This window comes from Marmota flaviventris, chromosome 1, assembly GCF_047511675.1.
Source record: "Marmota flaviventris isolate mMarFla1 chromosome 1, mMarFla1.hap1, whole genome shotgun sequence".
Taxonomy (NCBI): domain Eukaryota; kingdom Metazoa; phylum Chordata; class Mammalia; order Rodentia; family Sciuridae; genus Marmota; species Marmota flaviventris.
The window spans coordinates 186,139,114-186,151,588 of record NC_092498.1 but is presented as its reverse complement, the minus strand read 5'-3'; the positions used below and the strand labels follow the sequence as shown (position 1 = coordinate 186,151,588).

General features: G+C 35.9%; 1 protein-coding gene across 3 annotated transcripts in view; it reads left to right on the top strand.

Annotated features, from left to right (window-relative positions):
- Positions 1 to 219: 219 nt before the first annotated feature.
- The window catches only part of Ngly1 (N-glycanase 1), a 54,412-nt gene continuing 42,156 nt past the window's right edge, over positions 220 to 12,475 (top strand). The window contains exons 1-3 of one of the 3 annotated variants that reach the window (XM_027932533.3): positions 220 to 414; positions 6,300 to 6,414; positions 11,074 to 11,319. In XM_027932533.3, the coding sequence (XP_027788334.2) occupies positions 275 to 414; positions 6,300 to 6,414; positions 11,074 to 11,319 (501 nt within the window). In that variant the 5' untranslated portion in view covers positions 220 to 274. The remainder of the gene's footprint in view (positions 415 to 6,299; positions 6,415 to 11,073; positions 11,320 to 12,475) is intronic. The other 2 variants (XM_027932532.2, XM_027932531.3) reach the window with 2 other exon arrangements.

Below are 12,475 nucleotides of genomic sequence, written 5' to 3'. Positions count from 1 at the left end.
AGGTGTCTTGTCATTGCACTAGAGCCCCGTCCTCTCGTCCCAGCTCGGTGCCTGACTGCAGGCCCCGCCCCTCCGGGTCCAAGGCCCCGCCCCCGTGGTCAGACACCCCGCGTCCGAAACAGCCGCCGCCCTAGGCGCCGGACTCCTCCGCGGTGCTCCCGTCCTGCCGCTCGCCCCGCCCTCCCGGCCAGCTGCGGGGTTGGCCGCGCAGGAGGCGCCTGCTCAGTGCGGGACGCGTCGCGCGAGGGGCGGCGACGCCCGCGGGCGCTCAGGCATGGCGGCGGCGGCGGCGGCGGCGCTGGGCAGCTGCTCCGGCGTGGCGTCCCCGGCGGTGGCCGAGCTCTGCCAGAACACCCCGGAGACCTTCCTGGAGGCCTCCAAGCTGCTGCTCACCTACGCCGACAACATCCTCAGGTGCGCGCGGCGGGCGACCGAGGCCCGGCCTGGGGGCGCTCGGCCGGGTTCCGGAGCGCAGCGAGGCCCGGAGGAGGGACAGGGGCCCGCGGGCCTTCAGGTCCACCCCGCCCGAGCAGAGGAAGTCCCTTGCAGTTGTGACTTGGCACTGCTGTCGGGGTGCGGGGCCAACTGCAAGTCCCTCGGGTGGGGCCGGTGGCGGGGAGGCGGGAGGGCGGACTCCGGTCTCTGCCGCTCCCCTCCTGGTTAACTATCTCAAATGTCAAGACGTTATCCGCAACACGTTTCCTTTCCACAGCGTGGATTTTACCCAGCTGGGCGGCTTGTATTTCCATACGCTTATCAGAAGTTAGTCACTGATACAGTGATGATGTCCTCCCATTTTGTGAAATCCCAGTACTAAAGCAGAATACAACTGAATGGTGGATTTTCACATTTTTTTTTCTGCCCGTTGTTGTTGTTTATTGAAACTCTATAAAGTCACAAACGTTGATATTAATGGCTGGATTCTATTTTTCAAACATGACCCTGTAAATGAGTACAGTCACCTTGGAAAGGAATCATTTGTTTCATTCTATGAGCATTACTCTGCTAGAATTCTTTAAGGGCCTCGACAGATTGGGGAATTGGGAGGTAAAATTTGATTATTCGCTTTTGAGTCATTACCCATCTTAACACCTCAGATCAAATGTGATGTCTTAAAGAAGGACGTGGTCGTGTGGGGAAGGCAGTGGAACAGGAGGTTAAAAGAGCTCCAGGTGCTTTAATGATTTCCCCTGTAGACCTCCATGATATCTAGGTTCTCTTAGCACCTTGATCCTAATAATTGATGGTATATTGACATGAAACCTAAAAGGAAATTCTCAAACTCAAAGCTGTAAATTTCATGTGACCCAATTTTTAGAGCAACTAGTTTTAAGTATAGTTTTTAAATCCTTGGCAAATTAGGGAACATTAATGATTTTTGAAGTAAATTGAAAACAGAACATATTGAGCCCTTGCTGTGTGTTAGATGCTGTGAGAGATGTGGCATGTGGCTTGATCCCAGCTACATAATTGTGACCTATGTGAGGATCACTTTCCTCCTCTGTGACACCTCAGCTTACATTTTCTACCCTGAGAAAACTTACAGCTCTTCAGAGTACAGAGGTGCTGATGGACTATGAATGAACTCAGGCTGGGTTCTCCATGTCCAATCTGCTGGAAAGCCACTGAACTCTCGAATCACCACGATTTGGTAAAGGGAGGTGGCCTTGTAAAGAAGACTCCTACTTGCAGTCCTAGGAACCAAAAATACTGAGATTGCGATGTTTTGAGGAAGGATATCTTTGCTTGCAAATGACTTTTGGCATCATAATAATCATCATGAACATTTACTAAACTTTTAAAAGAAACTTAGCCTGCTCTTAGTTCATGTTATAGTCTTTATTATGGCTTACATTTCTGATCTTGAAAGAATTTTTTTCCTAAAAAGAATTAGATGTTTGGAACTCATGCAATTGGAAAATGGTATGAAAAACTACCCTTTTTAGTTTGTCTCAAGTAACTTTTTCAGGCTTGGGGGCAGCTACCCTTTTTTCCTTGTCCAAATCCCTAACTTCTTAACAAAAAAACTTCCTTTTTTGTCCCCAGCCATTACGGACATGCTCATTTAACTTGTTTGAGAGTCAAGAAATTGAGATTTTCTGTTTCTTTCTATTTTAAGATATCTGCCAGCAATAGAAGTGAGGTACAATGAAATGGGTATTGTCTTTACATCTCTTGCTCCTACGTCAGTTTGACATAGTATTTTATAGAATGACTGTTGAAATGAGAATTTCATCAGTAGATTTTTGTTTTGGAAACTAATTCTTGTTGCTTGCTATACACACTGAATCTCAAGTTAAAATGATATATTTGATTACATTTTAAATTTCTGCTTTGGATGACGTTTATCTTATTCCCATCTAAGATTTATAAATCTAATTCAATTAAGAACAAAATATAGGCTAAATTATATGCAAAGATGCCATTCACTTCTAGATTATCTGTTTTCTGAAGGCTACTTTCTTAAAAAGCTGTAGTAATTTCACTGATGTTCTACATGAGCTAACTTCATTATTAGCTAACTTGCTCCATTCATTCCTTAAAATATATAAATTTGATTTTCCACTAATTCATTTTGCAAACTGCACAGTTATTGATTATGAACAGCACTGGGTGTGACTGAAAATAGTCAAACAGAAAGAGGTTTCTCTTGGAATAGCATAAGTATATTGGGGAGAAAGACACAGGTATGAAAGCAGCTGTGACATAAAAATCTAAAAATAATTCCGAGACAATATTTAAAGACTTACATGTTTATGTGAGGAGATGACAGGGAGACCTGATGTTAGATACTTTTGAGAATAGAGGTTTGGTAGGGTGGGACCAATTGATGGAGTTGTAGAGAATATATATGATATGATAGTCCAAAGAAAGCAATGATAGTTTCTGGAGTCAGAGGCATAATGAAAAGTTTCATGAGAAGTAATAATATAAGAAGATATAAGGCATTGATTCCAGTTGGGAAGCTATTGAATAATCTTAAGTACAAATACAGATGGAATTGAGAAAGATATTGTAGATAAGGATTGACAGTTCTCAATGACCAAATGCAAGGAGTGGAATTGGAGTGGAAAACAAAATCAAAACTATTTTCAGATTTCTAAACTAAGTTATATTGCCACCTGGAGAAATTGAAAGTGAGTAGTTATTTGAGGATTGGTGAAGTTGTAGGCAGCTTGTGTGGTGGAAAGTATGTAAACTTCATCATCTGTAAGTTTAGATTGTAGTCTACTATTTTCTAAGAGTATGATCATATGTAATTTCTATTTTCTGGGTTTCATTTTCCTCTTTTGTAAAAGAAAAATGCCTGTATGATGATATATGATGATCATTTAGTGATCTGGAAACCAAGGAGAACAAATTTTGTCTAATGTTATAGCAACAGAGAATGGTAGAGTTAGAACCAGAGATTGTTCTAAGGCAGGCAGATGTTTTTGAAAAATTTAGGTGTCTCTTGGAATAACAGCTTTCCTTAAAGATAAAGTTTTAAAATGACTTACAAACTGGCTTTTGTGATTTGTAAAAACAACAACAAAACAAAACAGATTATTGGATATACTCATGTACTATTTTTATTTATGTGAACCCTTTCTGAGATTAGGCATTCTAAAGAGAAATATGGCTAATAAATGATCAGATATATTTAGTTCTCAGCATTTATGAAATTCTGAAATAAGGATGAACATTTTTTTTTCTGAGATGCTATTATTGTCTACTGTCTTACAATCTTAGAAATATATTTGATTTTGACTTTTAAAGTGAAAATTATGACTTTCTCACCACTCTTATAAAAACAAAGATTATTTTACCATAGTTAAATAATTTAGTAGGTAACTATGGGATTAAGACAACTAAGAAGACACCAAAGTATATTCAAAGTGATGGTGCCATCCCCCCCCCAAAAAAAGAATCCCCAGCAAAGATGCAAGGTAGTTGCTAGCAAGCAAGATAAATATTATTAGTGGTAGAAATAAATTAATGGACAACAGAGAGAACACTCACACATCAAACAGCAAAACTGAGAAAACTAAGTTAATGGATGAAGATCAAGGAAAAATTAAGGTGAGCCTTAGAGGGGGTACCTTATACAGTGCAGGATGAAGAGTATAGTAATGAGCTCAAAGATGGTGGATAGCATGCTGAGATGATGCTGAAAAGTGCACTTTTCTAAGGGCAAAAAATAGGATCTGATGTATTTGAGGTCTTTGTGTTTCTAACTCCAAGTTCTCCAAGTCTTTGAGGACTTGAGAGGCAAACTTTTTCTATCAGTCTGTGCTTAAGACCATGCTATCTGCTTAACACATTACTAGAAAAAGATGGGATGAGTAGAACTGTACATGACTGCCATTGTTGGATCCTGTTTGTAATATGAGCAAGACTAATATATATATATAATATATGTATGTATCATCCATGTGATACTGACCTTTTTTTTTTTTTAACCTTGTGGCATGTGTCCAATATCATGAAAAGTTGTTTAAATTATCTATTATACTATTTTAGAGTTTAACCTTTGATAAGAAATTCTGCTATGCACAGGGAAGCCCACCACAGTAATGGCCCCAAATGTCAGTAGGTCAAGATTGAATACAGAGTTGGGGGCAAAAGAGGAAGATACTTTTTTTTTTTCTTTTTGGAACCAGGGATTGAACTCGGGGGCACTCTGCCACTGAGCCACATCCCCAGCCCTATTTGTATTTTATTTAGAGACACGGTCTCACTGTGTTGCTTAGCACCTCCCTTTTGCTGAGGCTGACTTTGAACTCCTGATCCTTCTGCCTCAGCCTCCTGAGCCACTGGGATTATAGGCGTGCACCACCATGCCCACCCATGAGTATACATTTTTCTTAGTGTTTCTCAACTACCTATGATCCTCAAATTACTTGTGGTGAATAACTTTTTTTTTTAATTTCAAATTCTTTTGGACCTATAACTTTTATAAAACACAATGAAAATATCAAATTGTCATGAAAATTATTGAAAACAATTCTATATTTCTTACAGAAGGGTAGCAAAGAGTTTGTAGACAAGCACCAATCAGTGACATTTTAAATAACACTATTTAGAATTTTGTCTCTGAGTATTTCGTATTAAACTTAATTAATCTCTGAAACCAGCAGAAAAGTTTAAAATGATTGATTTAGTATTTATGACTATTGGACAATAGGGAATTATTTGATGGAAGACATGCTCATTTTGTTAAAACTTGCACAACTGAAGAGTTTGTTTTTTGGTTTTGTTTTTATATCAGATTATCTAGAGAACATATGTAGTTAGGATGTAAATCATTTGCTAGCATTTGCTTACTCCTGTTCAATACTCTGGGCAGATGGCCTTAGCCTTCCTTCCTGTGGACCCCTGAGGTAGCCACAAAATCCATCTTAACATAGTGCTTATGGAATACAGTCCTATTTTAAGGCGGTAGATATTATCCTAAACTGGGTTCTAAGGGTCTTTTAAGTTTAATCCTGTGATTATCTTGTATTTTCTTTCTGGTTTTTAAAGTCTTTTTAAAGAAAAGTTATTAAGAGATTATTAAAAATCTCATGTCAAACCTTTTCATGTACTGATTACTCATCCCATGTATACTATTCAAAATCTCAGTTATGGTAAAATAATTTTTTAAATATTTTCCTTCCATAACCATACTTCCTGAAGCAGAATATATATGGAAAATGGTAATTAGTCTAGGGAAGAACGAAGATGAGGTGAGTATAAAGGTATATCCAAGTTCATGTTTGTTGGAAATAAAGTTTTTGAGAAACTATTCATGCTTATATAGATTTTTAGTTTCTTTTGAATAAAAGAAATATATATTAACACAATTAACACAAATATATATTAACCACCATCTATGTGTCAGGCATCATACTAAACGATGGGTAATCCTTCAGAACAAAACAGACAAAATCTTCCACCCCCTATCTAGAGTGAATGTGGATTTTTTTTCAGAGAACCTAAAAAGACTCAAAAAAAACAAAAAAAGTATCTAATAGCACAGAATTAAAATATCTCATAAATTTTCTTTATAGTGGCATTAGTACTATTAGTTGTGAATTCGGAAAGTGAGGTTATACTAAATATATTATTACCTATGATTAAATATATACTAAATATATTCTTACCTAGGTAAGAATCATAAAATTTTGCTACTTTTCTGGACTGCTGCCTCTTTCATTAAAGTTGGAGTCTGATTTATCATGCAGAAGAATAGCCAATACAAAATGTGAAATGGAATACAAAATCATTGTGAAAAGTATAAATTGTTATATGTAATCTAACTTTTGTTTTCTCTTCAGAAACCCCAATGATGAAAAATACAGATCTATTCGGATTGGAAACACAGCTTTTTCTACTAGACTCTTACCTGTCAGAGGAGCTGTTGAATGTTTATTTGAAATGGGCTTTGAAGAGGTAAATATGTGTAAGGGTTTTCTCTCCCCTCTTCATGTACAAAGCAATCATTATAATGTTGATAAATATTTTTTTGCATAAGATAGTCTATTTTTATTAATTGATCATTTTGAAAATCTGTAGAACTAATTATTTCTTCACATATTAGATTTTGAAAGTTACAGTAAATGTATATTAAAGTCAGAGTAAAATGACAACTCTCCACAGTGCATTTCTTTTAAATCTCAATACTTTAGGAAACATGAAACCCAGGGACTAAATGTGATTCACTTCTGACTTTTAGCAAAAAACATGATTTGTTAGTACACATGAATACTAGTTGGATTTAACCACCTGTCTCCAATAAGAAATGGAGAGTCTGAAATAAACAGAAGATCTAAGTTCATTTGCCACGCAAAAGGATTTTCTTCTGTGACAGGAGAGGAGACTCAGTGTGCTTTATTGTCTTATTTTACAAGATGTGTGTGGTGTTTCTGGAATTTTACATAGTTTACTTTTATAATGCAATAAAAGTAGTTATAAAGATGATGAATATTTGAGCTGGGTATGGTGGCACAAACCTGTAATCCCAGCAGCTCTGGAGGCTGAGCCAGCCTCAGCAAAAGCAAGGCGCTAAGCAACTCAGTGAGACCCTGTCTCTAAATCAAATACAAAATAGGGCTGGGGATGTGGCTTAGTGGATGAGCATCCCAGAATTCAATCCCCGGTACACACTCTCAAAAACAAAAAAGATTATGAATTTTCTTTTGTTTATATCCTTAACAGTAGAACCAGATTATATCTGAAGCAGTCTGACTGCTGAATTGTTAGAGCTGCTGTAGGATTCACTTTTCTTCCTGTCTGTACTTTTCTCCCAGATTTTATTCCAGGCTCTCATGAAACAGTAGTAAGCAAATATAATCTAATTGTATATGAGCTTGCATTCTAGTAGATTAGACAGCAGACATGGGAGCAAAGAGAAGTGCAAGAAGAAAGTTCAGGATAATGAAATGCAAACAACTAGAATGGCTGACAGCTACTTAACAGTGGTCTTGAAGTCCTCTGATAAGATAAAGCCAGGATCTGAGTGATAAGAATCAGCTCAGGCAGAAGGGTTAATATAAGTAAAAGACTTTTTGTAGGAGTAGCTGTGACACCAAGTTGCTGTTGAGGTAGGCAGGCAGGCAGGAAGGGTTTGAAGATTATGGTAAACACTTGGACTTTATTCCAAGATAGGAGAACATTGGAAGGGTGTTAAGCAGGGAAGAATATTTTTAAAGATTATTCTAGGTGATTTAAAGGAATATTCTGGCTATTTGGGAGTAGAGGTAAGGAATGGTGCAAGAAGACCAGTTAGAAAGCTTGTTAGTTCACCTAAGGGATGGTAGTGGCTTGTATAAGTTCCTTGAAGGCAGAACTTTGAGTATTCCTTTGTTCCCTGTGTTGTTAACTCTTGGGCTAGTGCTAGTGACTTATAAACTTAGGCATTCAGTAAGTATTTGTTGAATTAAGTACTAATAGCAGTGGAGATGGGGAGAGATAGATGGATATAGGATTTCTTTTGTAATGGAGTTAACAGATATTGTTGAGTTGGATGTGAGTTATAAGGGAGGGAAGGAATGGGGACTTTTAGGTTTTGGTTTGTGAAATTAAGTGCATTGGAGTACCACTAATTGAGATGGAGAATTCTTGGAGAGCATGTTTCAGAAGAGGAATCAGTACTTACATTTTGGACAATTATAACTACTTAGCTATTAAATACTCTTTATGTAAGGATATTAGGCAGGTAAGTATATGAACATTTAAAACATTTTTAAAAGTCAGTAAGTGGGCTGTATTTTTTACCTTTTCTGAAAATATGGTACTCTTGATTAAACTTTTGGCCATATCTATATATTCTTTGAGGACTGATTATGAAGAGATGGGAAAAAAAGGAGCAAGGCAAGAGCTTGCATCCATATCTTAGGTGTTGACTGAGACCTAGATCCAGATGCCTGTCCTGCTGTTTTTCATATTTCAACTCAAAATTCCACCAAATTTCTTTTTGGTAGTAGAGTTCAATTTTGGCTCCATTGGTTCCTTCCATAACCCATTTGCCTGCCTTTTTGAGTGCTGCTAAATTAAAAGTATGGGATCAGATGTCTCTATATCTGGAAGCCACATATTTGGTCTCTCTTCCCAGGCTTCATCATAAGATGCGAAGTGTTTTCTTTTTTTAAACAATTTTATTAATTTTATTTTTTTATTTGATACATGATAATTGTACATTTTAATAAGGTACCATGTCATATCTTGATTGATATGTAAATTAGGTAATGATTAAATCAGAATAATAAGCATATCCATTACCTTAACCTCTTATTTCTATATAGTGAGTACATGAACTATTTTAGATATTACATGAATTGTTATCAACTATGTTCACCATGCTGTGCCATAGAACATTAGAATTTAATTCTTCCTAATGGTAACATTGTACCATTGGCCATCTTCTTCCTAAATCTCTTCACCCTGGTTTCTAATGTTTGGAACATTGTGTTTGAAATTTTGCCTGTCATTTTATATGTGATTATCACAGTTGTAGATGTGTTCTTTACCTCTTGCACTGTTTGTGCAAGCTTGTGGGTTTTGGCCTCTTTTTAGTAGGGTCAATTATAGCAAAACAACTAAGATCATACAGTTTGAGCCAAGCATGGACAACTTGTTGAGACTGTCTCAAAATAAAAAGGTTCAGGGGTGTAGTTTAGTGAGAGCATGTCTGGTTCAATCCCCATTACTACAAAAAAAAGATGATGCAGTTTGAATCCTTGCTCTGCTAATTATTCTGTAGCATCAGGTAGGTTATTTAACTTCTCTGAGCCTTAATATTTTCATATAAAATATGGGGATAAATATAACAGAGTGGTTTCAGTGTGATTGTGAAAATTGTGTAAAATGCTTGCATAGTACCTATATAGTAACACATTGTAGTGTTTTTTTGTTGTTTTTGTTTTTTGTTTTGTGTTGTTTTAAGCTATTGTGGATAACACATGGCCCTTGCTGTCATCTTCTAGCTTTTTTAAAAGGATTCATCTGAAATTGATTTTCATATTATCATTGAATAATATCTTGGTCAATTGATTTCTGTAGGCCTGCCATCACCAGGGAAATAAAGTCATTCTCAAATGTGGAATTTATTTTAAATGTTCACGATCTTCAAGTCTTTCTATACTACATAATGCAAGAACCTTGTATGTCATTTGCAGTTGGCATAATTTCTTTTTATCACTGTTGCTTCTTAACATTTTGAAACTTGATTTTCAAAGTAAAACTTCATTTTACTGGTTTTCTTGTTGTATAATTTGCCAACTATTTTACATTGTATGTTTGATTATGATATTTATTTTATCTTAAAGCCTTCTGATTCTACTGTGGATGTTTATTAAATGAATAAAAATATATTTTTATTTTGTTTAGACCACCTTTCTATTACTGTTAATAATCCATAGATATGGGCTATAAGCTCAGTAGTGCAGCACTTGTCTAACATATGCAAAGCTCTGCATTTGATTGCCAGCATTGCAAAAAAAAAATCCATAGTTTTGAAATGACTCTCAGAAAATACTTTAAAGCTATTCTTTAAAGATTTATTTAGAAGAGTCAGAGGCTCTTATATAACTTTCTTTCTAAATATATTTTAATTTTAATTGACACATAGCAATTATACATATTTACGTGGAACCGTGTGATATTTTGATATATGTTTACAGGGTGTAATGATCACATCAGGGTAATTGACATATCCATCACTTAGACAAATATGTATTATTTCTTTGTGCTGGGAACATTCAAAATCTTCTGTTACGGGCTGGGACTGTGGCTCAGTGGTAGAGGGTTCACCTAGCATGTGCAAGGCATTGGGTTCCATCCTCAGCACCACATAAGAATAAATTATAAAAAATATATTTTTAAAAAATCCTCTGTTAGCTAGTTTGTCAGAGTATTCAATTAATTGTCATCAACCATAGTTATCCTACTGTGTTATATAAATTCTTATTGATCCTTTAGTATGACTATTGTTATTATTTCATAGGGAATTTCATAGATAATAATAGTATCATACTCTATTGCAGAAAAAATAGGAATATGTATTTTGAAACCCTTATTCCAAAAGATAATATATTTTTCTAAAGGTCTTTTGAGCTCTATTAAACAAGTGTTATTTTCTAACAAGACAAATTTTCTTAATTTTCTAGTTTGGGTTTAGGCATTATCTAGCTTTGTAGTAAAAAAAGAGTTATTATGGTAAAAATAAAACCCACAATTGTTAAAATATGATGCATTCATTGATGTATTAGGCAAAAGGGAACGTTGGAGGAGAACTGCTCAGCTCCTGGTAGTCAGGAAGCAGAGAAAGAAGGGGGAATGAACTTTAGGGAAGATGGATCCTTCCAGGGCTTCCCCATAGTGACCTACCTCCTCTAGCCCATGCCCTGCAGTAATTACCCAGTTAGTCCATTTAAACTAGGATGGATCTATTAGGTTATAGCTCTCATAATCTAAACATTTCACCTCTGGATATTCCTGCATTAACACAAGAGCTTTAAGGGACACCTCATATCCAAACCATTACAGTTGACTTTGTTGTATATATTAGTATAAAACAAAGATTAAAAATTTTCCCAATTTTATCCATTCCAGGGAGAAACACATCTTATATTTCCTAAAAAAGCTTCAGTGGAACAACTGCAAAAAATTCGTGACCTGATTGCCATAGAGAGAAGTAGTAGATTGGATGGATCAATTAAGAGCCACAAAGTAGAATCATCTAAGCAACCTGCAACTACTGCCCCGCTTCCTACAACACAGTCTTCAAATGCTAATGGGTTAACCCAACATGCAGGAAACCATCAAGGGCTGTCATCAAATCTACCCTCTGCTCCAAAGGTAATGTTAGCATTAAACTTTTCTTAACCATTCTGTCAAAGTATTGAAACAGCAAAAGCTTTAGACTATGTTATGATTTATTCCTGAATTTGTGGTGCAGATATTCTTGGTTCTTAGAATATATCCAGATTACTTCAGTGTTTTAAAATTTTCAAATGACTATCTTTTATTTATATTTTGAAACTTATGGCTTATTGATTCTGGGGTTTCTTTATCATTTATAAATGTACCTGTTGCCTTGCCTTATGACTAAATCAGTTATACAAATTAGCATATATTTTTAACTTAAAACAAATGGACTTGCTGAATAGGAGTATCACCATTAAATTAGATTTCCTCTAATTCTCTGATGTTTTTATTTGGTGGTACTGGAGAGTGGCTCACACATGCTAGGCACATAATCTACCACCAAGTCAGATACCCAGCCCTATTTTATTTTATTTTAACACACATTGCCACTAAGTTTCCCACACTGACTTCAAACTTGAGATCTTTTGCTTCAACCTCCCCAGTTGCTGCAGTTACAGGTATGTGCCATCATACTCAGCTTAGCACATTCACATTTCTAATTTAAATTTTACCTGCTGTTATTTGCCATGAGAATTATTAATTCTAATAGACCAACCACTGTCAACATCTTAACTGAAAAATTAGCTTCTTTGGGCTTTAGGTAAATAAAAATGCATTCATATATTAATAGTGGATGCTGGAAAATTAGTGAAGTTTACTTATTAGCATACATAGATATATACTTCAAAGAACTGAAATAGATTTTTGGTATTTTACAGACATTCTATATAAGCCTAAATGATCCCATTTATTAGGAAATAGGTATCCTTTTTATAAAAATTTCTTCTGATAGAGCTCATTAAGTATTCTCTCCCCCCCCCCCCCAAAAAAAAAAACTTGACCACATTTTATTTTACAAAATATCTTTGCTGGACTAAGTAGTATTTTGTTAGTATTCTGGCTCAGGAAAGAATTTTCTGAATCTTCTTTAATATTCCTTTTTTTTTTTTTTCTTCTTACCCTTGCAATTAACCTGATGTACCATGTAAAAACATAATCTTATTTTATGGCTAAGACTAATTCTACAGTTTAGAAGAAAATAAACTTTCTCAAACATCTATGCTATTAATAATCTAGTATTTCTCAA